We start from the raw sequence: 25,695 nt of genomic DNA on the forward strand, positions 1-25,695 counted from the left end.
CACATCAGTTGCATAATTGACAATACCGATGTCACCAAAAAAGTCAAATAATGGCTGATATACTGTATCGGCAGACTGATATACTGGATCTATCTCGCTCAAGTTTGTCGTGCGACACCATGGTCATTCGACAAAGTCTAAATAAGCCTCAACGATGACGCCAAGCTACCAATTTCACCGGCGCTCCAAACTTCAGCTTTTCACTGTGGAGAGGATTCGATTGCACGTACCGTACGTGCGCTCGTATATTATTGACGGATGGAAATATACCCTTTGATATATGATGATAAAACAAAAAAAAAATGCATCCTTGCATTGGAAGAGCTACCAATTTATTCAGCGCTGGGTGCACAAACATAATGTGTCAACCTTCTCATCAATATGCATGTTTGAACATAAAACACCAGGCATGTAATAAGAGAGCTCTTCACAGAGGTACTCCAGCCTTTGCACAAAAATGAGAAGCAATCTCCTGAGATATACAAGGAGAGAGAGAGAGAAAGAGAGCGAGAGAGAGAGAGGGATAGAGAGATGTTTTCATTAAGTGCCACAGAAACATTATTGTCACTCAATTTTCTCCTGCGCCAAACTACAAAAAAAAAAACATTAAACCCCCGCAAAAGTAACAAGCACACGATGTAAATGTGCTGCTGTGTGCAAGCCTCCACTCCCCCCCCCTTCCTTAAATATGAAGATTATCTTTCTCTGATTATAGCCGAAACCCAGGTTGCCTAGCAACACACAATTAAGGAGTACGCTTTCCGATCGGCGGCGGCGGCGAGGGCTAGGCCATTATCGGACAAAATGACTGAAGCAACAAATGTCAGCCAGATGCAAATGACTTTGTTGTGCTTAAAAGAATGTTTAACTTGAGGACGAAAAGAAATAAAAAAGAAAGGCTTCTGCTGTGACCTTGGAGAGAGTGTTTGTGCCAGACAAAGTGAGGGACGGGGGAACCCAAGTGAGCGCCCTCCCCCCCCCCCATCACTCTATCCCAGTGGTTTTCAACCTTTTTCATGCCAAGGACCCCTAAATTGATATACATTTGGCCGCGGACCCCCATCTGAAAATGTTTTGAGTTAAAAATGTTCGTTTTTAAATATATTCAAAGATCAATTCAAGATACATTCAAAATCTTTCAAAAATAGCAGATCTACAAGCTGTATATCTGCTATTTTTGAATAGCCAAAGCTAAGTGGTTAAAATGATTGTGACGCTATGCTAACTAATTTCGCTGGGGACCCCCTGGTACCCTCCCAAGGACCACTGGTGGTGCCCGGACCACTGGTTGAGAACCACTGCTTTATCCCCTTCCACTGTCGTCCTCCTCCTCCTCCTCCTCAAGGCTCAAGGGTGATTCATGCTTCGTCGTGTGCCCGGTGTACCGGCACCGTAAATAGCCCGAAGCTGACAACTGGTCACGCTGCTGCTACACGCTAGTTGTGAGCTTGTAGATCTGCTATTTTTACGGTGTGCTGCGTGGGCACACACAAGTATATATCAGCCCAGCCATTAGCTCGCTTGCTTCAAAATGTCTCTGGGCCCACGCCACAGAGGAGCCACCACAAACACAAGGGATCACTTCGTAGAACTCGTTAGCTCGTCGATCATAACCCGTAGATCCATTAGACCGGCAGGCGTGGCGGGGCAAGGTCCCACCACACGCCGAAAAAGCGAGCTAAGGAGGATCTCATTCCTCCCTCTGCGCTCATCAGCTCTCATCAGAGAGGGTAAATAAATCAATTGGTTGGGTGGAGAAACACCAAGGGCCTTCATTTGTAACTATAAGCTCTGGCAATGCTTTTCGCCAAGGAGAAGTTATACTCTCACACTACATTGAACTCGAGCACTCTGCCAGACTGGCCGTGTTAGTGTTGACCTCGTGGTAGCCCCCGTGAAGTCCATGTAATTACCTGTTCTGTATGCCTTGCCCGCTGAGAATAAATGCTACATATATTCAAAAGGCACATGCAGGCCTGTATAGATGCAGCATGGAAAAAGAATATCCAAGGGAGGAGAAAAAAAAAATGTAAATACGACACGAGGAGCTCAGTCTTGTCAAAGCAATTCATTGCAACATGCATAATATGATCTTCAAAAGTACAGTGCAGTACTTCATTTTCTTTCATGGCGGCCACTCTATATGCATGCAAATCAATTCTGCTGCATTTCCAAGCGAGCGTTCATATAACCGATGTTGGTCATAATAGCAATACCACTATATAATACAAGCACTTCCACTGTGAGATGTTGTGGAAAACAGTGGCAAATGAGAGAAAGGGCAAATTTACTTTCAATTAACTTTTCAATTTCGAGCAGATGAGGAATATTCTCTCCATGCACCTATGGTGAGTCTGATCTGAAGCAAACTTTTAGGTTTAAGTGCATGAAAAATAAAAAATTACAAACTACATGTGATTGCAAGCCGGAATGTGAGGCATTCGACGGTGTCTATAAAAAGCAGTTACCTATTATATTCCAAACAGCCACACATCCAATTATAGTAATTGGATTGGTGGCCATTAAGCCCATGAGGGCAGAGTACAGAGTAAAAGAGAGTGACAGTACTCTATCAGGAAAACATAACCGCAGATAGTGGAGACGACCTTGCCTTTTATGTATTTGGGGCACTTTACTCGCTCCAGCGTGTTTAAAGGAATTCCAAATCAGACGCTCAAAGTCTATTTACTAGTACAACTGTTAAGCAACTAGGCTGTTATTTTTAAAAATATGATTTTCTCCAAGGTTGCTAGCGATGCACTCTCATAGAAATCGCTAATCATAGCTTGTGACACTGGCATCTACATCTAACGAGTATAAAACACAAACGTCACACAGAAAACAGCACCAGATATGATGGAAATCATGTGTGACCGCCACACAAAGTGAATGAAAGGAGACCCGAGAAGAAGTGTGGAGCATTTTTAGAGGAATGCTTTAAATGGCATCACATGGATAAGGTTTTCCTCGGGCACGTGGGACTGCTATACAACAACATACTGTTGACAAACAGTCATTTCAATGGATGCATAGATATTCTTGTCAATTTAAAAACAGACCTCTTAGTATAAAGCTACTTAAGTTGTCAGATGCATCAACACACGGTACTCCTCCGTTCTAAAAAAGGCTGTCAGCCTGCTCGCTGAATTGTGCAGGATTTTACAGTGAGCCAAAATGTATCTTAAGAAACAGTGGTGGAAAATAACAAAGTACATTTACTCAACTACTGTACTTAAGTGCACTTTTGAGGATTTTTTTCTTTTACTTCTACTCCACTACATCTCGGATCCAAATATTGTACTTTTACTCCACTACATTTATTTGAAAACTTTAGTTACTAGTTTGAAAATAGCCGATCTACAAGCTCACAATGCGTCGCATCGCATTGTGAGCTCGTAGATCTGCTATTTTCAAAAATATTTCTATACATTTTGAAAACTTGAAATTGGACATTTCTGCATAATGGGTACTTTTACTTTTGGTACTTTAAGTACATTTTGATGCCAATACTTTTGTACTTTTACTCAAGTACATTTTGAATTCCGGACTTTTACTTGTAACAAGAGTATTTCTATATTGCAGTATTTATACTTTTACTTAAGTAAAACATTTGAGTACTTTTTCCACCACTGCAAAAAAAAAAAAAACCTTCAGATAACAATTTCAGATAAACGCATATCACACAAAAACAATGCTGAAGCCACAGCCAGGGGCAGCGGACATAGTATGTATTCAGGGAAAGGCTCGAGGGGAGACGGGTGAGGAAGGTGAGGATCGTAAGGACAGTAAGGATTGTCATTACTTGCGTCCGGCGAGTTGATCATGGTGGAGACGATGACGGGCGGCCCGGTGCGGCGCCCCGCTAACCGGGGGTTAAGGGCCTGCAGGGACTGAATGGTGGTGCCGCCGGGCAAGGGAAGCCTGGCGCTCTCCAAAGTCCCGCCTAAAACCCCCTTCCGAAGCAGCTGGGGGCTGTGCATGGGGGTCGTCGCTATGCCGGGCGAAATGGGGGGCAGGTTGGGCGGCCGCTTCATCAGCTCTATGGGCGAGTGATACCCGGAGAAGGTCTTGGGCAGCATTCCGGGGGTGCCGGGGGCGACGGCGAGGGGCACCTGTTGCGCCCCGAGGGCGGACATGGCGAGGCCGGTGTGGGCGTTGTACATGGACACGGGTCTGGGCTGCGTCACGGCGTTGCTGTACCCTCCGGGGCTGACGGGGAACGCCATGGCGGCCAGGGGCTGCTGCTGCGCGGCGACGGGGTAGGTGGTGGTCCCCAGCAGGTGCTGGGACGGCGCGCTGCTGGGTCTCCTCCCCAGGAACTCGCCCATCCTGGGGGAGACGGTCTGGAGGGCGTTGTGCTGCTGCATCAAGGCGGGGTCCATGGTCAGACCCTGGGGCTGCATGTAGCTGAAGCTGCTGGAGCGAGCGCGTGGCGCCAGTGCCGCGGCGTTGGTCTTGTAGTGGAGCACCACGCGGGTCAGCACCCGCGCCTGGCCCAGGTTAGGCGTGACGGAGCGGATGTCGTGATCCTCCATCATTCCCAGCATGGCCGAGGAGTCGAACCCTTGCTGCAGGAGGAGGGTGATGGTGCTCTCGGCCAGGCCCTCGGCGCGCAGGGACGCCAGGAACGTGGGGTCCACCATCCTGCCGCCCAGCGCGGCGCCGGGGTGGTGAGCGGGCATGGCCGCGGTCATGGCCGCGGCGCCCACCATGGACGGGTCGTAGCTGGGGTCGTAGGGCAGCCTCTGGGAGGCCACGGCTCCGTAGGCGCGAGCGTCCATTATGATTCCCTGAGACGCCGGGTCCACCACTAGACTGGTGGGGGCCAGCTGATGGGGGTCGTACGGGAGGCCACTGACGGTGGTGTAGAGGGAGGGAGAGCAGATGGAATGCGGCTCAGAAGGAGCGTAGACAGAAGGAGGAGGGGCCTGCGGGACCCCGTAGAGCGACGGAGAAGCAGACCTGGCGCTGATGTACTGGAAGTCTGGGATCTTCGCTCGAAGGGAATCCATGTACAAACGGCTCAGCTCGTGAGGGGAAGGGGGCGGGGGAGGAGGGGGAGGAGGTGGCGGGGGAGGTGGAGGCGGAGGAGGGGCATAGGCCGACGCGGCCAAGGCAGAAGGTGTGGCCGGCCTTGTCCGGGCTTGTCCTTGATCCCACACGGTGCTCACCCCCCCATAATTCAAGCCTGAGCTGCTAAGCAGGTGCTGCTGGCCGGGCAGGCCGGCATTATAAAAGCCGGCCCCTTCCAGCCCCGTCTGACCAGACAGGACGGCGTTAGAGTGGTAGTAATCCTGGGGAGGAGGCGCCGAGGTCCGGCCTGCCATCATCTGCCCGAGGTAGAGGCTGCCCCCTAGGTCCCCCGGTAGGGAGTTCCTCCTCAGAAGCTGCTGCCCCGCGGGCCCATGTTGGACGGGCGGCTGGAGCTGGCTGTAGACGGGCGGCTGGAACGGCTGGAAAGGCTGAAACGGCTGGAACGGCTGGATCGGCGTGAAAGGTTCCGGTTTCTGGCCCATAAGCTGGCCAACCTCGGAGTGCAGCGGGTACCACAAGCCCTGTTCGCCCGCCAAATGCCCACGGCCTGCGAGTGTGCCACAATAGTGGCAACGCGTGGAGCCTCCGTCGACGAGCTGATGGCCTTCAGTCCATCCCAGACCAGAATGATGGCCCTGGTGGGAGCCCCCGAAATACGCCTGCTCGCTGCAGCCTAGCATGGTGACAATAACGTGTGCTGCTATAAAGGGGATAATGAGGACAAAGTGTTGGGTTTCAGAGGCTCCGCTTACACACGCCGCCCATCAAAAGGTGGAAGAGAAAAAAAGGTGAAGCATTGAAGGTACCCTTTTACCTGATCTGCAGCCGCGCACCCCCCCCCCCGGCCCCATCCCCTTCTCCTTTAAGGCTGTGCTATCATGTAGCTCCCCACTGACAGCCCAACTAAATTATTCAGCCCTGGAAACATTAGAACTCCACAAGGAGAGAAACGGAACATGGCAAATGCATACAGAGAATGCATGGAGACGCGCGCGCACACACACACACACACACACACACACACACACACACACGCACAGAGCCACACACACATGCACGCACGCACAGACACACACACACAAAAACGCACCTTTTTAGGCCCAGTTCTACTCCATTCTACAGGGGACGGTAGGGACCATGCTTCTGTCAGGCATCACATTCAGGATTGATGGGGTTGGGGGGTTGGGGGGGTACGAGGGGCGAACAATATGCACGATGGCACTGTGGCCGCTGAATGGAGGAGGGGGACGAGTCATGCTAATCCAAAAGGGAACTGACCCACAGCCAGCCATTGGGTAGGGAATCTAGGGATGTCTCTCTCCCGTCCAACACTATACAGAGGATTAGTGTCACCATACTAAAACCTGCTTAAATCCACTGGCCCCCCCTAGTGACATCACGTGAACCAGATACCGGGCGTAACGGCCCGTACACACACAGCTAGCACACTGACTGCCAAGGAGGCCCCCCCACCCTGGGTTATACGTTCCGCCGTTACGGTGTTTACCATGCTCACAGGTTATCGCCGCCGGTCTCTCCACCGGCCCGAGACCCCCTCTGTGAATGAGAGTGGATGACGGCTCCTACGGCGCTCCCCAGGGAGTGAGGGGCCTCCTGGGGAGGGAGGGGGGATTTGGGGGGGGGTCAGGCTTGTGATATTGTGTCTGTGTTGTGTCTGCAGGGGAAGCAGCACTGTGAGGCTCAGAGATAATCCGCAAAAACTAGAAGGAGGGCCAGGGGGGCTCTGAGACACTGTTAGCTAGGAGCAAGCACAACACACAGCCTCCTCTACTGGACAACTGCACACTTACACGTGTCCATAGGCTCGCTAACAAACATTACACACACTGTACAAAGTTACGTCATATAGTATGTTCCGTCACATGCATTACCACTTGAGCTTCATATATTTTGTTGTACGATGAATAGCAAAAACAGCCGGTCTACAAGCGTGCAACGATGCGACGCGTTGTGAGCTTGTAGATCGGCTATTTTTGCTATTTATGAAAAATGGTCATGGTTAAATGTTTATAATTCTTTGTGTTTGTTTACATAGGTAGGCATATCTACTGCTAATGCATGCACAACATAAGGATGCCATGTTGAAAGTGGTTAACATAATAACGACCGCATTGGTGGTTCAATTACATTTTATTTCCATTGAGACCCGTACCCATATCTTTCCATCTGGTGCAATACAGTAATTGTAATCGCCTCATAATGCCTCATACGATGTAGTGTAGCAATAATGACAACAGCATGACTGAGCGTGCCAACGTAAACTACAGCCTTATCCACTCTATTCCATTCATCTGGTTCCAGCGCAGTGCCAGCAGTGCCAACAGTCAGCGACTGCACCAGTTGCACACAAACACAACAGAGTCTTACGTGAAGCTTATCTGAGAACCTTGCCTTTCACGGAAAAGATAAACTGCTAGCATTTATGTTGGCCATGACAAGAGAAAGGTAAACACAAAGTCAGTGGTTTGGAAAAAGGGAGTTCTGATAACTGCTACGATGGGAAAAGGCAAAACAAAAAAAAAGGCAGATAATTTGGGCAGGCCGCGGCCCCACTTCACCAGCTGTGCTTTTTTACTTCAAGGACAGCGGCGCAGGGTAGGAGGAACGGGGGGGGGGGGGGCAGCAGGGACACGCGAGGGCAGCGAGATATGATTGGGCTGCGGCAGACTGTGAAGATGGAAATCACTTTAACCCATTAAGACCGGGAACGCATCTGTGTAACCACTTTAACCATTATTTTATACTTTGGCTATTCAAAAATAGCAGATCTACAAGCTCAGATCTACCGAGTGCCACCCTTGAGCTTGTAGATTTTTGTATAGTATTTTTTTGTGATTTTTTTTTTAAATGTTTGAATATATTGAATATATGTTTTTTAAAGCGAAAGATTTTAACTCAAATACCTGCTTCTGGGGATTCTACAAATGGGATTCTATGAATGTCTTCTTTTGAAAAAAACTGTACGTTGCTATAATATCAGTGGTTCCCAAACTTTTACATGTCAAGGACCACCCAAAATGATATGTATTTGGCCGTGGACCCCCATCTCAAAATATTTTGTTCCAGGGACCCCAAGAAGTTGTAACAGAGTTAAAAACATTCGCTTTAAAAAAAATACATGTACAAAGATTTGCACAAATGTTCACGATTCTTTAAAAAATAGCAGATCTACAAGTTGCGCGCTATGAGCTTGTATATCTGCTATTTTTGAATAGCCCAAAGAAATCTTAAAACGACACATGCGTTCCGTTCTTAATGGGTTAAGCCTATTTCTATTCTATTCTCTCCTGCTTCCTCCACTCCAACTCCCGAAGCACCGCTACTGGAGGGTGGTGGTGGAGGAGGGGGAGGGGGGGGGGGGGGGGTCAAGGGAAGAGCGAGTCTCCAGTGACATCATCTGGATGCTACTATAGCTGAGGCAGAGAGAGAAAATGGAAAAAAAAGAGACAGAAAGAGAAGCAATACATTTGTTACTGTTTGGGAGTGACAGGCTGCTAGGATATTGCAGGAGGGGGTTTTGTGTGTGTGTGCGGTTGGGAAATACTTTCACAATCGTTCTGGGAAAAGGGTAGGAGACAGGAGCGACTACCTGTAAACCGCCCGAGACAAATGCTAGAACCAACCTGTTTTTTTACACAGTGAGGGGGGCTGAAGTGATAGTATAAAACAGACTATCAGATTAACCCCTGGTGAAACGCTGTCGACAAAGGACATAAAAGTAGGTCAAAATAAATTGTGTTACAATGAGGCAAAGAGTATATTCTTTTAATGAATCCTTTAAAAATCGTCCTGGGGGCACGCTGATAGATGATTGGACAGCGCGTCGATCACATGATCGATTCCAGTTGGGAGACCAGTGTTGCATGTGCTCTCTCTGCCTTCAGTTTTCCTGTCTCTCTGGATCTAAATAAAGCAAAAAAGAAACTGCATAGGAAATCTTTATCATTACGGATGATGCAGATCCGAGGAAGGAGAGTTTCTTTTCTTTTCCAGGAGGTAAAGCATGCCTAGCGTTTTTCCTCAGCAACCTCCCCCCCGGCTGGATTCCTGCATGTGTTCTTTTTTTTGTCAGCTGTAAAATACACCATTAATCACTTGCTTCTCTCCACGGCAACCACCAACAATAACTTCTTTTAATAAGCCCCTTCCCTGGGCTGCGTGTCACTCAACATTCCCCGCTTCCTGACAAAACATTAATAACAACAATAAACATCTCGGGTCCAAGCGGAGAGGCTGGAGGCACTAAAGCCCAAACACTGATAGGCTTGCGTTTCCGCCCCTCTCCCATGCAAATTGGCGCATTCCTCACAGTTATGCAAAGAGAAAAGAAAAGAGGGGTGTGCGGAATTCATCTCGTCAGCAACCTTCTGATAATATGCAACACAGCCCTGGGTTGGCGGTGCCACTGGAGTCACTGAAGATTCTAAGCAATTAGAAATGCAATACAAGGACTTGAAAAATCCCAAACTTGCATGGGGAATATTAACCCATTAAGACCGGGAACGCATCTGTGTCGTTTTAAGATTTCTTTGGGCTATTCAAAAATAGCAGATCTACAAGCTCATAGCAATTTATATATATATATATTTAAACCAAACATTTGTAACTCAAATCTGCTGGGGATTCTACAAATATCTTCTAAATCCTAGCAGTTATTTTTTTTAAACGTATGTTGCTATATATCAGTGGTTCTCAATTTCTTTACATGTCAAGGACCCCCAAAATTATATGTATTTGTCCACCGACCCCCATCTCAAAATATTTTGTTCCAGGGACCCCCAGAAGCAAAGATTTGAGTTAAAAATGCTCGCTTTAAAAAACTATAATACTCACGATTTTTCAAAAATAGCAGATCTACAAGCTCATAGCGCGGCGCCAAAGTATAAAATAATGGTTATAAGCTAATCTCTTAAAATGACACAGATGCGTTCCCGGTCTTAATGGGTTAATATTTTGGGTGAACAATGACAGGGCCGTGCGCCAACAACGCTCCTCTCTCTCGCCTCGCTAGCTTCCAGGCTGTTATGCAGCCTGGGCGAAAAGGACCTCTAGGTAGAATATGTGGAACAGACGTCCCAGGCAACGGTCGTGCCGCCGGAGCAATCTGGCCATCTTTCTAGGGCACGGGATGCTAACGGCGGGGACTTGGCAAGCGCGGCGCGCGGAAGGCTTGAGATAGCTCTGCGGAATGATTTAGATAGTAGCTGTACGACTCTACGACTGCTGCTCCGCCATTAAACTTTCATAGGGAACTTCATAAATTAACCCATTCAGACCGGGAACGCATCTGTGTGTCATTTTTAGATTTCTTTGGCTATTCAAAAATAGCAGATCTACAAGTTCATAGCTATGAGCTTGTAGATCTGCTATTTTTGAAAAAAAATTTGCAAACTTTGAATATATATATATTTTTAAAGCGAACATTTGTAACTCAAATCTTTGCTTCTGGGGATTCTATAAATCTCTTCTAAATCCCAAAGTTAAAAAAAAAACATATCTATATCATCGGTTCTCAAACTTTTTCATGTCAAGGACCTCCAAAATTATATGTATTTGGCCGCAGACCCCCATCTCAAAATATTTTGTTCCAGGGACACCCATGAAGCAAAGATTGGAGTTAAAAAAATATTCGCTTTAAAAATATATATATATATTCAAAGATTTGCACAAACTTTCAAGATTTTTCAAAAATAGCAGATCCACAAGCTCGTGGCATGGCACTCGGTGCCGCGCTATGAGCTTGTATATCAGCTATTTTTGAATAAAGAAATCAAAGAAATCAAAAAATGACACAGATTCTTTCCCGATCTTAATGGGTTAACAGTACGACTGCATGGACATGACGATTCGAGAGTCAATTACTGTGATTGTACAGTGTATTAAACTTTTAACAGGGCTCGGGGCCTTTCCTCACTCTAACAAGAGTCTTGGGAGGGCGGCGGTGGGAACTGGTGGGGCTTGATGGTGGTTGGTGGGGGTCTGAGTGCAAGAAGAGAGCACATGGTTCCAATTCTGGGGCAGAGTGGTTTTTCTGAGGGCTCACATCTGCTCGCGTTATCAAACCCGACCCGACCCGGCCCCCCGTTCCCACCGAGCCATCTCTGCTGCGGTGCATGACACAGCATGTCACACATGTTAGCGTGGGTGGGAGGTCATTTGCTGCCGAACAAGACCCACTTACTAACTATAAAGCTTTTATCAGCAGGAAAATACTTTTAACCCATTAAGACCTGAGGTTCCGATTCGACAAAATGTCTTCTAAATCTCTAAACAGTTTTTTTGAAAAAAACCTATGTTGCTATATCAGTGGTTGCCAAACTTTTTCATGTCAAGGACCCCCAAAATGATATGCATTTGGCTACGGACCCCCATCCCCCCAGAAGCAAAGATTTGAGTTACAAATGTTCGCTTTGAAAATATATATATTCAAAGATTTGCACACATTTTCACGATTTTTCTAAAATAGCAGATCTACAAGCTCGTAGCACGGCACTCGGTGCCGTGCTATGAGCTTGTATATCTGCTATTTTTGAATAGCCAAAGTATAAAATAATGGTTTAAGTGGTTACACAGATGCGTTCCCGGTTTTAATGGGTTAAGCGAGGCAATTTGTTGTGAGCTTTTGTCTTCCATTTTGGTTTGTTGTTCGCTCTCCTCCTCCTCCTCTCAGCTTCCTCGCCTGCCTGTCATTATCAAGCCAGTGGCCCATGCTGCATCACAGATGGGGCAGACAGAAGGGAGAGGCGACAGCCCGCGTGTTTTTTGGAAAGACAGGGAGTGTGCAGCTGAGTGAGAGAAGAGAGACCGAGAGAGAAAGAGAGAGAGAGAGAAAACCACAGAGAAGGCAACTTGTCTCCACAACATCACTGATGGGGAAAAAAAGAGAGACAGCGACTGTAGTTAAACATGAAAAGGACAGCCTGTTAGATGTCATGTTGTTGTTGTTTTTTTTACAATAGGTTCCATCGTTGCCATCGACGGACCATGGTTGACATATGCAATCGGCAGTCAAAACTGGCAAGGTTTTTGAATGCCATAATAACTAGAAACGTCATCCTACTTTTGTGATTAAAAACAATATCTGCTGCGAGCTTTGGGGGTCGAAAATAGCAGATCTACAAGATCACGGCACGTTGTGAGCTTGTAATTTTTTTTTTTACCCATTTTTTGACCCAGTGCCAATTACCTAAGCTGTAATCCTGGACGCTACTCTCCCTCTGCCAGCCTGGGGAGAGCCCCGAACCGAGCTCATGCTTCCTTCATATGCATGAGGAGTGAGCAGGCCGCTTCTTATCACCTGACAGGGGGGAGTGTCCCCGTTGTGAGCTTGTAGATCGGCTGTTGTCGGCAAAGATATCTTGGTCTAGAGGGAAATGCTAGCGGACCCAGTATAGAGTCTTTAAGTGGGTAAAACGATCACAACACAATTCTTCAGTAATAATATTCTATGAGACATTGAATGTAACTCTAATCTAATCAGGCGGAGGGGGAAACAGTATCGCCGTCTACGAGCGAAACAATCTGAACCCAGACAAATACACACACCACAAGAGCCATTGTCCCCGCTCCCGGCTATCGAATCCGGGTTGATGCCGCGTGATAAACACTGGTTCAGCTCAAATTAACCCATTAAGACCGGGAATGCATCTGTGTCACTTTAGATTCATTTGGCTATTAAAAAATAGCAGATATACAACTCGTAGCGCGTAGATCTACTATTTTTGAAAAATCTTGACAATTTATCATCTTGACAACCATTTGTAACTCAAATCTTTGCTTCTGGGGATTCTACAAATGTCTTCTAAATCCTACCAGTTTTTTTTTAAACTTATGTTTCTATATCAGTGGTTCTCAAGGAACCCCAAAATGATATGTATTTGGCAACGGCCCCCAATCTCATCATGTTTTGTTCCAGGGACCCCCAGAAGCAAAGATTTGAGTTAAAAATGTTTTGAGCTATGAGCTTGTATATCTGCTATTTTTGAATAGCCAAAGAAATCTAAAAATGACACAGATGCCTTCCCAGTCTTAATGAGTTAAGCACGGGACATGAAAGGACCTGCGGCTGGGGAGGGGACAGAAGACCATAGGAGATCACTTCTCATCTCTTCAGATGACACAAACCAATCGCTTCACGCCTGCTTATGAGCCAAGGGGCTCGGAGAGAGAGAGAGAGAGAGAGAGAGATTATCTCTCTTCCTCCTCACAGCGTTGCATTAAAGATGATGCCTATCCCAGTTCCCAGTGGTTGCTTTGATTAGGCTAACTAACAGCATTTCATACTAAAAACACATCACACCATCACCTCCTTATGTAGGCTACTTGATAGAACGATTTTCGGGACCGACATCATTAACCCTTAAACCCTATATACTACATCGATCGGGTTCCTCCAGGCCTCTATACCAGTGGTTCTCAACCTGTGGGTCGGGACCCCCAGGGGGGTCCTCACATTCCCACCCCCACCCCCACCCAGATGACAGTGAAGTGACAATTTAATAATACAAAAAGAAAAAATACCATTACTGCATCAAAAGTAATCAACAAACTATGCTATAAAAACGGGTCAAACATTGGCCAAATTGTCAAATAAATAATATAAGAAAGAGACGATCTACAAGGGGGGGGGGGGGGGGGTCACGGCCTGAAAAGGTTGAGAACCGCAGCTCTATACGACTAGTTCCCTCTACACCAAATCTCTCAGCTGAAAATAGCTGATCTACAAGCTGACAATATTCATCGCAACGCATCGTGATTCGTGTTGTGAGCTTGCTATTCTCGCTGAATGTTTGCCCCAGATAAGGGATGCTAGAATTCATGTGGTTGAAAAAAAAAGACAATCTGTTTTACAAATCAGGCGTCAGATGAGTTTGGGAATTATTGATGTTGATGAGTATTTTAGAAGACAGGAACAGCAAAAGTGGAGTGTGACGAGAGAGCGTAGTTTTTGGCTACGCTCCCCCCCCCCCCTCCCCCAAATTTTGTTTAAAAAAAAGCACACACAGTTTCTGCTTGAAGAGAGAGTCGAGACGCTCCGCAAAATCACAGCTTCATCTGTTTGCCAACTGCTCGCCTGGTTGAAGTGTGGGCCCGCGAATCGAGAGATGAAATCGTGTTGGAACCGTGGCCAAACAGTGGGCCTGTGGGGACTTTTACCTGAGCGCGAAACAAAATGCCTTCTTCCGTGCCCAGTTCCTCCTTTTCACGGAGGAACTAACTGGCGCCATGGCAAGCCTCATCATCCCGCTATACTCAAATCGGTGGGAAAAAACTTTGCCTGCTTGGACATTGGCTTGTGAACAAAATCGCAAATTGCAAGCTGTGTGTTTTTCTTTTTTTTCCTTTACCGCCCTCACAATGGCTGCCAGAGAACCTAATTCACTGATCCTGTACGACGGCCATCTGGAGAGAGCCTGTGTGTGTGTGTGTGTGTGTGTGTGTGTGTGTGTGTGTGTGTGTGTGTGTGTGTGTGTGTGTGTGTGTGTGTGTGTGTGTGTGTGTGTGTATGTAGATGAGTGTGCATGAGAGAGAGCGAGTTAGAGAAGGAAAGTCAGACAGGTACCCTCGCTCGCAAAGTATCTCTGTTTGCATCACAGCAACACCTGTTACGGTCTCTTTTCTCTCTGTGTTTCTCACAGGCTTTGAGCTGATGCCCAGTAGAGTTGACTAGCGGTCGTTCTCCCGACTACCGGATAATTACTTTGTCTGTCTGACTCAGTGGAATGAAACAGCTGGCCGCGGATAGTGGCTCTAATCGGTGAAGCATATTTTTTTTCGAACCAATCAATGACTCACCTGTGAGCGAAACGAGAAAGGGACTGTTTGATGAGTCAACTTTTAAACATTACGACTTGTCTGGATAATTGATATTAATAGCCTCATTCTGGAGTCCACTCCTTATGCGTTAAGCACTTAAAGGGATAGTTCACCCACAAAATGACTTTTTTAACAAATCGATTAGTCACCCCATGGAGACATTTTGTTGCATTCTTAAGCCAATAATTTGATGACCAGCAGACCGGTAGGCAGCGGTTCTGGTAGGAGACACAAAGGAGACTCTTTGTATCTCCTACCGGAACCGCTGCCGGTCATCAAATTATTGGCTTAGGAATGCAACAAAATGTCTCCATGGGGTGACTAATCGATAGAAAAAAAATCATTTTGGGGGTGAACTATCCCTTTAAGGCCTATACTACTTGGGCGCACGAATAGCAAAAATACACAATACTCCCACAATGTATCGCGACGTGAAGCACTGTGAGCTTGCAAATCAGCTTTTTTAGGGACGCCAGGGTTAATGTCGTTTAAAAGAGTGATGATGAATTTGATAATTTATTCATACAGAAACAACAAGTCCAACTACAGACGGTTCCAAAACAACTTCCTTGGCTGCTCACCCAACTAGCTCACTAATACATTGGTTTTCAACCTTTTTCCATATCAAGGTCCATTATTTATTCGCAGTTGAGTTACGGACCACCATTTGATGAGATTTAGCCTCTCAGACTCTTTTTCTTCTACATTCTCTAATTGTGTAGACTTCTTGTAAATTAAGTAGTGCAGATGTTTAACAATAATTTAACTATTGAGAGCGTAAAATGAAACCAAATGGACCCGTAAGGGTCCATTTGGTTTCATTTTACACTCTCAAGAGTTAAAGATCTATAAGGGTCCATTTGGTAACCAACTCTCCATATCATTTAGCTGGGGACCACCTGGAACCCCCTCAAGGACCCCACTTTGAGAACCAACGATCTAATACATTGGCATGCCCCAATAAAAAGGACCTTACTATGGGTTGTAGGCTTTCTCTGGCCTAATAACAACCCAGTGATGTCACAGGATGGTGCCAGCATATGTTCCCCCGCTTGGGCTTCACATACACAGCACCGAGGAGGCGCTTTACTGTATGCTGTACATCACGGTGCAAAACAAACAGGCAAGGCACTGGGGGTAATGGTGCGTCTCGCTTCATTTTCCAGCGCTGCGGTCATGTCTTTGCCTTTCCCCGGTGTGTGTGCGTGTGTGTGTGTGTGTGTGTGTGTGTGTGTGTGTGTGTGTGTGTGTGTGTGTGTGTGTGTGTGTGTGTGTGCCGGGCTCCAGGAGGACCCGACAGCTTAACAAGCCTCTCGGGGATCCAGACACCGGGGAGAGCAGAGAGATGATTTTTTACCTCAGGACATATCAGCCTGACACACACACACACACACACACACACACACACACACATACAGCACAAGCAGGTCCACACAGACACCTAGCGAGACACATACTGAAACAAGTGGATTTAACACACACACACACACACATATACACGTACACACGAGCGCGCACGCTTTTGTATTCCCCAGTCCCTGATGCAGCTCAGTAGTTATTTGTGCAGTAATAGGGCTTCCCATGCTCTATAAAAGATCATCCAGGATTTGCAGTCCATTCCAAGGGCCCATATTGATGCAATACTATGGCAGACCATTCAACGGCCTAGCTACAGCAGCACACACACACACCTATTCACCGGCTACAGATTGGATGGTTTCAAACAAGTGTGCTTGGACAAAAAACTATTCGACCCCATAGTAATGCTAAGCTCTGGTTTAGATACTGGCACATGAGTCAGAGGCCTGTGCATGAGTCACACACTCTCACACACACACACACACACACACACACACAGTGATGTAGTAATCTCATTTACGGTACATCCAGATAACGGTCTGTTGATGAGGTCAACATTTATACGATCATTACTGTAATACTGTACAGTATTTGACAGTAAGTGCAGTAAGTCAGGAGCAGATTGTAGTGATCAATGGGGATCGGTTATCAATAATAGCCTAGGTCCCCAGGTTGTGAACTTGTGAAGTCACAATGGATCCCTTTGCTTAATTTGACCCACTTACACCCTATACAGTGATAGGGGTCCCCCCATGGGTCTATGCATGGTCCCCTTCCTTTTTTCCCCATCTACAACAAATCATTGCCAGAAATGTCTGCAACACCTGTTAATATCCCAAAGGTATTCATTGCGTGTGTGGTTGAAAAACAATAGCAAACGTGTTGGATCTGTAAAGATTATCAAAACGTGTTAACAGCACAATCCTAGTTTGGTACAGAGCTTAGTTCATTTATCCAAAACCTGAAAATTCCATCTGATTAAAAGATGACATGCTGGAACGTACTAGCCTTTTTCCCAGCCTTACTCATCTGCGAAGAGAAAAGCCTGGTCACGACCTAAAGCAGAGAGCGTCTATAGGGGCGGAACTTCCGTCGTACCTATTTTACCAATCACAACACGCGTTTCATTCACGGAGAACGTTAACAGATTTGTAAAGCATCATCAACGTCATTTCCTTGGGCGGTAAACTTCCACCAAATTCCGGTACTTCCGTTTAGACACTCAATCGGCCCGGTCTTGCCCAGCGTGGGAAACGTACTGCATAGCTGACACTCCAGTATTGAGGGCAAAAGGAGATGAACAAGGCTGAACAAGACCTTTTTCCAGCGCAGTGAATGCAAGGTCAAACAGGGTGCAAAAACACACAAGACATTGCAAATGCAAAGGCGATGGCGGTGACATGTGATGGAGAGTGAAACAGAGAGATGTAGATAGATACTGTAGATACATTTAGATAGATACAGTAGATAGATAGATAGATAGATAGATAGATAGATAGATAGATAGATATGGGTCCTTCTCTGTACCTTCACAGATCCGGTCCAACCGCTGCCTCTTCACTTTGTGTTTGTCGGTCACGGACATGGCGTCGACGCGGTGTGGCGCTGCCTAGGCAGGGTGGGGGGGGTGGGGGTGGGGGGGGGTTAGGGGGGGCAGGGAGGGCGGGGGAACCTCTCCTCCTCGGCCACTAGAGAGCGACGGGGGGAGGAGGGGGGAGGGGGGTTGGGGGGGACAGGGGGGGGAGAGGGTTGAGGATCCTAACGCGCTGTCAGCAGCAGCAGTCCTCGGGGCATTCCGCCCGCGAGACAACACCTGGAAGACACACAAAGACACATGGGACACTACAGTCAGTGGCAGGAACACAACACACACACACACACACACACACACACACACAGGAAAAAAAACCTGGTGAGACACAGCTGTAAATGATTTAACTGCACAAGAACACACACACACATACACACGCATAGTGGAACATACTGTAGGATTTATTTTTTATATTACGATATGTTTTTCGCTTTTTGCAGAAGAAGGAAAGAGGGAGAGAGAGGGGGAGAGACACGCAGCAAAGGTCGTCGGGAACAGGACTCGAAACCTAGTCTTATAGAACCTAGGCGCCTGGACCGCAAGGCCAGCGCTCCGGGCCGGAACATAGGATTGATACACAACGAAAGAAAGGAGAAAAATAAACTGTAACATAGGGAAACATTAAAGAGTCCTTCAAAAAACAAAGTCACTGTCTTTCCCTCACCAGAGTCTAGGAAGCTACAGGCTAACATCTCAGGGACACACACGTGCACACACACACACACACACACACACACACACACACACACACACACACACACTCTCTCACTCTTTTGGTGACAAAGTGCCCTTTTTCTCTAAAAGTGACAAAGCACCCGTCGTGCTCTACAAGTTCCTCTCCTCCCGTCATTGAGCTGCTTCCCTCTCCAACATGTCTCTTTTCACCCACCTCCCCCCCACCCCCCTCAGTCAAACACCAATCTAACCCTTCTCTCCATCGCTAACTCTCCCCCGGAGGCGCCCGGAAATCCTGACACATCCAGGAAAAGGACAAAACGCTCAACAAAGCAAACATAAGAAAAGAGATTCACACAATTCATATTCACACAATTCATAAGGGAGGGTTTATCTGTCTTCAGAAATGAAGCCTTTGTGTAAATGGAACTGATGAGCGAGTTATGTCTTGTAATGACACATTCTGTCCATTAGAGGGTAGTTAACATCTACTCAGGGATGTACCACCACCACCACCATGACTGTAACCCTGTACAACAGCCACACATTAACCATTTGATTTCAACCCTATTTACTTCACTGACGGGGGTCCCCCAAGGGTCTATCTATACTACAGTATGCCCCCTCCTTTTTTCCCCCACGACACCAAATCTCTTTGCCGAAAATAGCAGATCTACAAGCTCACCACGTGTCACAATGCAACGTGTCGTGGTCAGCTATCTTCGCCGAATGTTCGCTCCAGAATAGAGACACTAGGGTACAAACAAACACACACAACGTGGGGAAAAATGCATTCTACTATGCTGCCACCAAAATGTGGACATGACATGCCAAAATACATTAAGCTTCTCTACTCCCTACCCAAAACTAGCCTAAAAGAATGGCTGACCCATTAAGACCTGCAGGCCGATTCTACAAATGCCTTCTAAATCAGTAGTTCTGACACTTTCACAGATTTTTCAACAATGTTCAAAAATAGCAGATGTACAAGCTTGCAGCGCGGCACAAAGTGATGCGCTGTGAGCTTGAAGATCTGCAATTTTTGAATAGCCAACGTTTTAAAATCTAGAATGACACAAATGCTTTCCCCGGTTTTAATGGGTTAAATTAACGAGATTGAGCATAGTTTAACCCCTTGATAGTAAACCCCTCCCCCCCCCGACCCTTCTCTGTAAATGTACCTTATGATGCTACTGAGTTTTATTCCAATATGTTTTGTATTGAATTTGTATTGTATTCATTATGAATTGAGTACAACGGACCACAATGGAAACAAGCCCCCTTTAGCATAACCTTTTGAATGTATTACCTGTTCTGTTAACAAACTTGTTAATGAAGTATTCAATCGATCGATCAAAACAAAACGAAGAACTGTTTTTTTTTAGCCATTTGCTAACCAGGCAAAGTAGGGAGTAAGGAGGTTGCTGTTCATACGCCTCAGCAGTGCGTCCTCCCCCTGATTAACAGGCTGTGCACCTGAACCTCGTTTCGACGGGTGGAGATAATCGCCCGTCACTTTGTGAGACGGGAAGGACGGCTTTCAGAGTAGCTCGGAGAAACGTGAACGCAACGGGGGAGGGCAAGGTGTTGGCCGTTAATGGATGGGGTTGAGTGGCATTGTTTGACAGACACGCTCTTAATTATACATGCAAGGGCATCTGTTCTGACAGAGCGAAAACAGAAGCTTGTGCATATCTTCAGCGCTGGTTTATAAAAGGGTGTAAAAAAAATACCAAAAACACCCCCAGAAAAAAAACTGGAGAGTGGGCAGGACATCAGCTCTACATGAAATTAGAATACAATTCATATCTACCACACAAGTGGGATTCAAAATATCTCACATTTATATAAGACGCTTTACTGTACATGGGGGGGGGGGCAAATTAAATGGTACATTTTAGTAATAGTAGCCTTGATGGTAGACGGAGGCTGTTTTTCTAACCTTTACACCTTTTCTTTCGGCAGTGAACATTTGTTCACTATAGATCAGGGGTCTTCAACATTTTTCACTACATAGTGTAAAATTGTGTTGCAGATTCAACTTTTCATAGATAAAAAAGATAGTTATTATATAATTTAGTCAATTTGACCGTTGGCTCTGTACTTGGTCTGCACTTTTTCCCTCTATCAACTCTCTGAAAATAGCAGATCTACAAGCTCACAACGCCTCGCAGCGCGAGGCGTTGTGAGCTTGTAGATCTGCTATTTTCGGCTAATATTCCCCATCGCTCAAAGATTTTGCGGACCCCCTGTAGTAACTCTGAGGACCCCCTAGGGTCCCCGGAACCCCTGTTGAAGATCCGTGCTATAGATCAACATTAAAAACATGCTTTGTTTTGCATCTGCAAAACCTCTGTGGACATTCTTTTTGTTATGTTAGTGTGCAAGCATTCCTTTTGTTTACTTGATCATTTATTTGGCTTTAGGCACCTGACTGGAAAACCCTTCTTTTTTTTTGTGGGCCAATTCAGCAAGAGCGCAAAAGTTTCTCTCATCTTTGTTGTGACATTATCTCATGTCCTGGGACCTATAGTGATAGCCAGAGACACACTGAGACAAAAGTTGTTACTTTAAGTTGTCATCGTTTTCTTTTGTAGTCTCACTATCTGAGGACGGGAGGAAGAGGAACGAGGAAGAGGGTCACCGAGTTTAGGAGCCAACAACAACAGAACACCCTCCGTAGTGGTAGTTTATGATGAATCTGTTAGAGCCGAAAGTAGGCCGACCTTAAGTCTCGCTCGCCGAGGGTGATTTATCGGGTCGGGCGGTGAGGTCTGGACCCTATATAGGGACACCCTGGGTGGTTCTGGAGTAAAGATGTTATCCGAAACATAGCCCGCAGTCTCTGGGTTCCATGTACCCATCACTAAAACCCTCGGGGAGTAGAAACATTTACAATACCTTGGCTTAACATGTCAATCCGCCCTGTTATGTGTTGGGAAATGTGTGTGTGTGTATGTGTGAGCGAGAGAGATAATGTGAGAACGAGTAATCATCACACCCTGTGTTCCCACGCTGCCCTCGAGCGGCGAGGCGAGCCCACCTACACACCACAATGACGACTCTGAAAAGAGTCGTTTTCCGTTGCCTGCAGTCCAATGCGAGGCAGCCAGGCACAGAGTGGTTTTGCAACCTCGGTCGGATCAGATTAGCCTATATTATTTTCTGTGTCAACGCTAATTATTTGATGAGGCTACAAGAGGCCTTATTATATCACTGCACATATCTCTGCGTGTCTGCACCGTTTTTCTCTTGTCGGGGGAGAAGAGAGCGAGAGCGAGCTCCGCGTGAGCAAGACCACACAGCACTCGCGTGGTGCTCTTCCAACAAAAATAGCCGATCTACAAGCTCACAACGCGTCGCGTTGCGATGCGATGCGTTGTGAGTAGGGATGGGACAATAATCGTTAGCATCGTTTATCATGATAAAAAAACGCTTACAATAATCGTATCGCAGAAAAATTTATTTATCGTGAAATTGTCCTCCCTCGTACACTGGGATCAATTCACCTTTGCCGACCTGCATATCCGGTGCATACCCTCTAGAATTGGTAAAAATGCACCAGAAAGAACGTACTTGAAACAGTCTTTTTTTCACTCTCTAAACCTATTTGCCAAAAATAGCAGATCTACAAGCTCACAACGCGTCGCGTTGTGAGCTTGTAGATCTGCTATTTTTGGCAAATGTTCCACTCCAGACGCGATAATATCGTAAATCGCAATTATTTTGGTCACAATAATCGGGACATGAAATTTTCATGTCGTCCCATCACTAGTTGTGAGCTTGTAGATCGGCTATTTTTGGAAGTTTTTGAACAGGGCTTACAGTAAGTGGTTAATAACGGTAAGAGATGTGTCAGTGTCAGGAGGCCTCTTGATTCACTGAACTCCCTTCTCACTCCATCCATCCTTCTGCCTTCACTTTTGTCCATCTCTCTCTCTCTCTCTCTCTCTGTCTTGAACAGCATCATCAATCACCTGCGCCCTTTTCCGCTACTGTCAAGGTCCATGTTCGAGCGAGAGAAAGAGAGAGAGAGATTAGGGAGGGAGACGCAGTGGAAAAGACAGACATTCATGTTGAGCGTTCACAGGGGCCAACAACGCACGGCCTCAACAAGAGAGCAGCTCCCCTTTTTACCTCCCCCCTTATTCCTTATTCCACCCTCCCAATTCTGTCCTCATCACCTCCTGCCTGGCTCCATCCTCTCAGGACTAAATTGTCTCCTTCCTGGGGAACCAAAACTACTCAAAAATAAACTAAACTAAATAAATTCCTCATGCCAGCCAGGTGAAGTATAGCAAGAATCAAGAGGGGTTTATTTGTCACTCACTTATACAAGACTTTAAAAACCTCTTATCGTGGCGTTCACATGCGCAGATAAAAAGATACATGTATGCTACCATTTATTTTCAATGGAAGCCAGCGTCATGACGATACAAAGATACAGCCGACGTTTGTAGCCTGTAGTTCTAGCGACAAATATACAAATCTAGAAATTAAAGTTGAGCTGGGTTCGACTTCCGGATATATAGATACAAAACTACAACTGTAGCTCCGATGATGATGATGATGATTGATGACGTCCACGACCGTATTGAGCAACACATGTACAAAGCGACACAGCGACAAAGATGCTGTGTATTTTTGTATCTGGCCCGTGTGAACGCACCACTAGCAGCAATGGGGTATGTCCAATGGGGAATATCGTTAACCTCACTCCGTCAAATGGAAGAAGCTTGCGACACACATTTTGTTTCACAGCGTACTTGCATCTGAGACTCCGGGCGCAGAATCGATGACAGGCGGAGTTTCATTTTTTCAAGCTACTAGGCAGGTGATTGGATGATCCCGCCCCTAGCAGCCGCTGATTGGTTCGTATGCGCAGCGGTTCGGGCAGCTTTACTCTGTGAGCAATCCCAGACCCTCCTTCCTGAAACCAAATGCAAATGAGATTTCCGGAGGGAGGGGGGGTTTACCAGGCTAGAATATCGTTGCTGTCGGGTGGAAACCTTGTATGTCAAAAAACGCTCCTTTTTTATAATCAGTTTAAAACATTCTTATATGACGAACTAGGGTATTAATTTACGAAAAAAACTTGAATAAGTTGAATAATTTAGATAGTAGGAGGTTTCTGCCCAACAGCAACGATTATGCAGAATTGGGGGACACTGTCCCAACGTGTGCTTTCTTCGAACATCATCGTCATCACAGTGAGGAAAAAAAAAGAACTGAAGACATTGAAACAAAGCAGCCAGTGGCGCTAGTGGGCCACTGAAAGGGGGTATTTCCCATGCTCAAGTCCAAACACAAAGGTCATATACATGAATCTTAATATTTGGGACGCCATTAAAAAGTCAGATGATCGATAAAACTCCGCCCGCGCGGCGGGGGCCACGGCTCACTGAAAGAGAAACATTTGTGTGCGAAGAGGCCGAGACGTTTAAGCGCAGGAATCCATATCTGTGACGGGCCCCCTCTGTCTGTGTCCCCCGCACACCCCCACCAACCCACCACCGATGATCCCAAGGACGGATCCTCTGTAAGCACAATTGCACACACGGTCTCCTCAATGTCAGCGATGCACAGAGAGCCACTGTCCCGTGACTCGCGCACGCCTTGGTCGCAGAGCGGCCGGGGATGGGCGGGCGGAGGAGGGGCGGGGGGTTAATGGGGAGGGGGAGGGCAGCTGGGTGGGGGATGTTAAGGCAACACAATGGACACAGGCAAAAATGCGTACATAATATGAGACATGCATTACATTGACACAAAGACACGTGAACCGGCGAATCGGGTTTAGTTCTCAGGCCCGTAAACGGAATACCTGATTTACAGTCCCGTCAAACGACGCCAAAGTGTGCCAAAAATGGCCAAAAATTGTCAATCTACACGATCTACACCCCTGCGTTATGAACTTGTAGATCGGCTATATGCGACGCCATCATACGCCTGAATATAAATCAGGCTTAAGACACTGGCAACGAGGGAATGCGAGAAAAAAAAATAGAAGAAGAAATCAAATTGAATTAATTCGCCGCGGCATCTTGTAATACGATGAAACGCGATGATAACACTGGCACTGTTGCAATCCATCTTCCTGCTGGAAAGAGGGAAGACTTAACAGAATTGTCTCCGATGTGATTAATTGACTTTGCTGAAATAAGAAAATAATTTGGTTTGGTAAGCAGATACGAGGAGCCGCCCCTGTCAAGCTCTGCATTAGAATGCAGTGATTAGTTACTTTGTTAGGCATCGCTCCGGCACCACAGGGGGTCCCCCACTGAGGGACCCCCGCGCTAAATAAATAGAGAGACAGCCTGGCACGCTCCGAAAACGATTTATTACGGATCTCGTGTCATCATGTCAATGTCTTAAGCCATTCAATCCGGGAACGCATCTGTGTCATTTTAAATTTCTTTGGGCTATTCAAAAATAGCAGATCTACAAGCTCATAGCGCGGCACCGAGTGCTTGCGCTATGAGCTTGTAGATCTTTGAATATATACATTTTTAAAGCGAACATTTGTAACTCAAATCTTTGCTTCTGGGAGTCCCTGGAACAAAATATTTTACAAAAGTTCGCTTTAAAAATATATATTAAAATATTTTCTCCATCTTTCAAAAATAGCAGATCTACAAGCTCATAGCGCGGCACTCGGTGCCACAGCCACACTATGAGCTTGTATCTACTATATCTACCATTTTTTTATGGCCAAAGACATCTAAAACGACAGAAATGGATTGCCAGATTGAATGGGTTAAGAGCAGATAGGAGGAAGGAAGGGTTTCCTTTTGGAAAAAAACGACAGAGTTTGGAGGAGGGGAGAGAGAGAGAGAGAGTTCTAAACGCTCAACCAGTGAGAGACTTAAAGGGAGTCACCAGTGGACTAGTTTGAGAGTGTGAATAATTCAAAAGGTCAGCCCACCTGCCCGCTGTGTGCACACAGCCACACACACACACACACACACACACACATGGCACATAGAAACACACCTACTCGCTCACACACACGCATGCTCACACTCACACACATACACTTCTGAAGGAGCCACTATACACAGTGGGGCCAAGCCTGAGCAGGCAAGTCATTTAGGGGGAGATCATTTCCCTTCAAACACAGAGTGTAGTTTGTGAACTAATTGGGTGAATCCATAATTAATTTGTTGACATTAAGCCTAAGGGCCTACATACACACCAACATG

The 25,695-nt window shown here is 46.3% G+C and overlaps 1 protein-coding gene across 2 annotated transcripts in view; it reads right to left on the reverse strand.

The window, feature by feature from the left end:
- Positions 1-25,695, reverse strand: part of ctbp2l (C-terminal binding protein 2, like) — a 158,831-nt gene that overhangs the window by 68,672 nt on the left and 64,464 nt on the right. For both annotated transcript variants that reach the window (XM_080454242.1, XM_080454245.1), the window contains exon 2: positions 17,758-18,043. In XM_080454242.1, coding sequence (XP_080310368.1) covers positions 17,758-17,815 — 58 coding nt within the window. In that variant the 5' untranslated portion in view covers positions 17,816-18,043. The remainder of the gene's footprint in view (positions 1-17,757; positions 18,044-25,695) is intronic.

The sequence above is a fragment of the Gymnoscopelus braueri genome, assembly GCF_963280865.1.
Source record: "Gymnoscopelus braueri genome assembly, chromosome: 17".
Classification (NCBI taxonomy): domain Eukaryota; kingdom Metazoa; phylum Chordata; class Actinopteri; order Myctophiformes; family Myctophidae; genus Gymnoscopelus; species Gymnoscopelus braueri.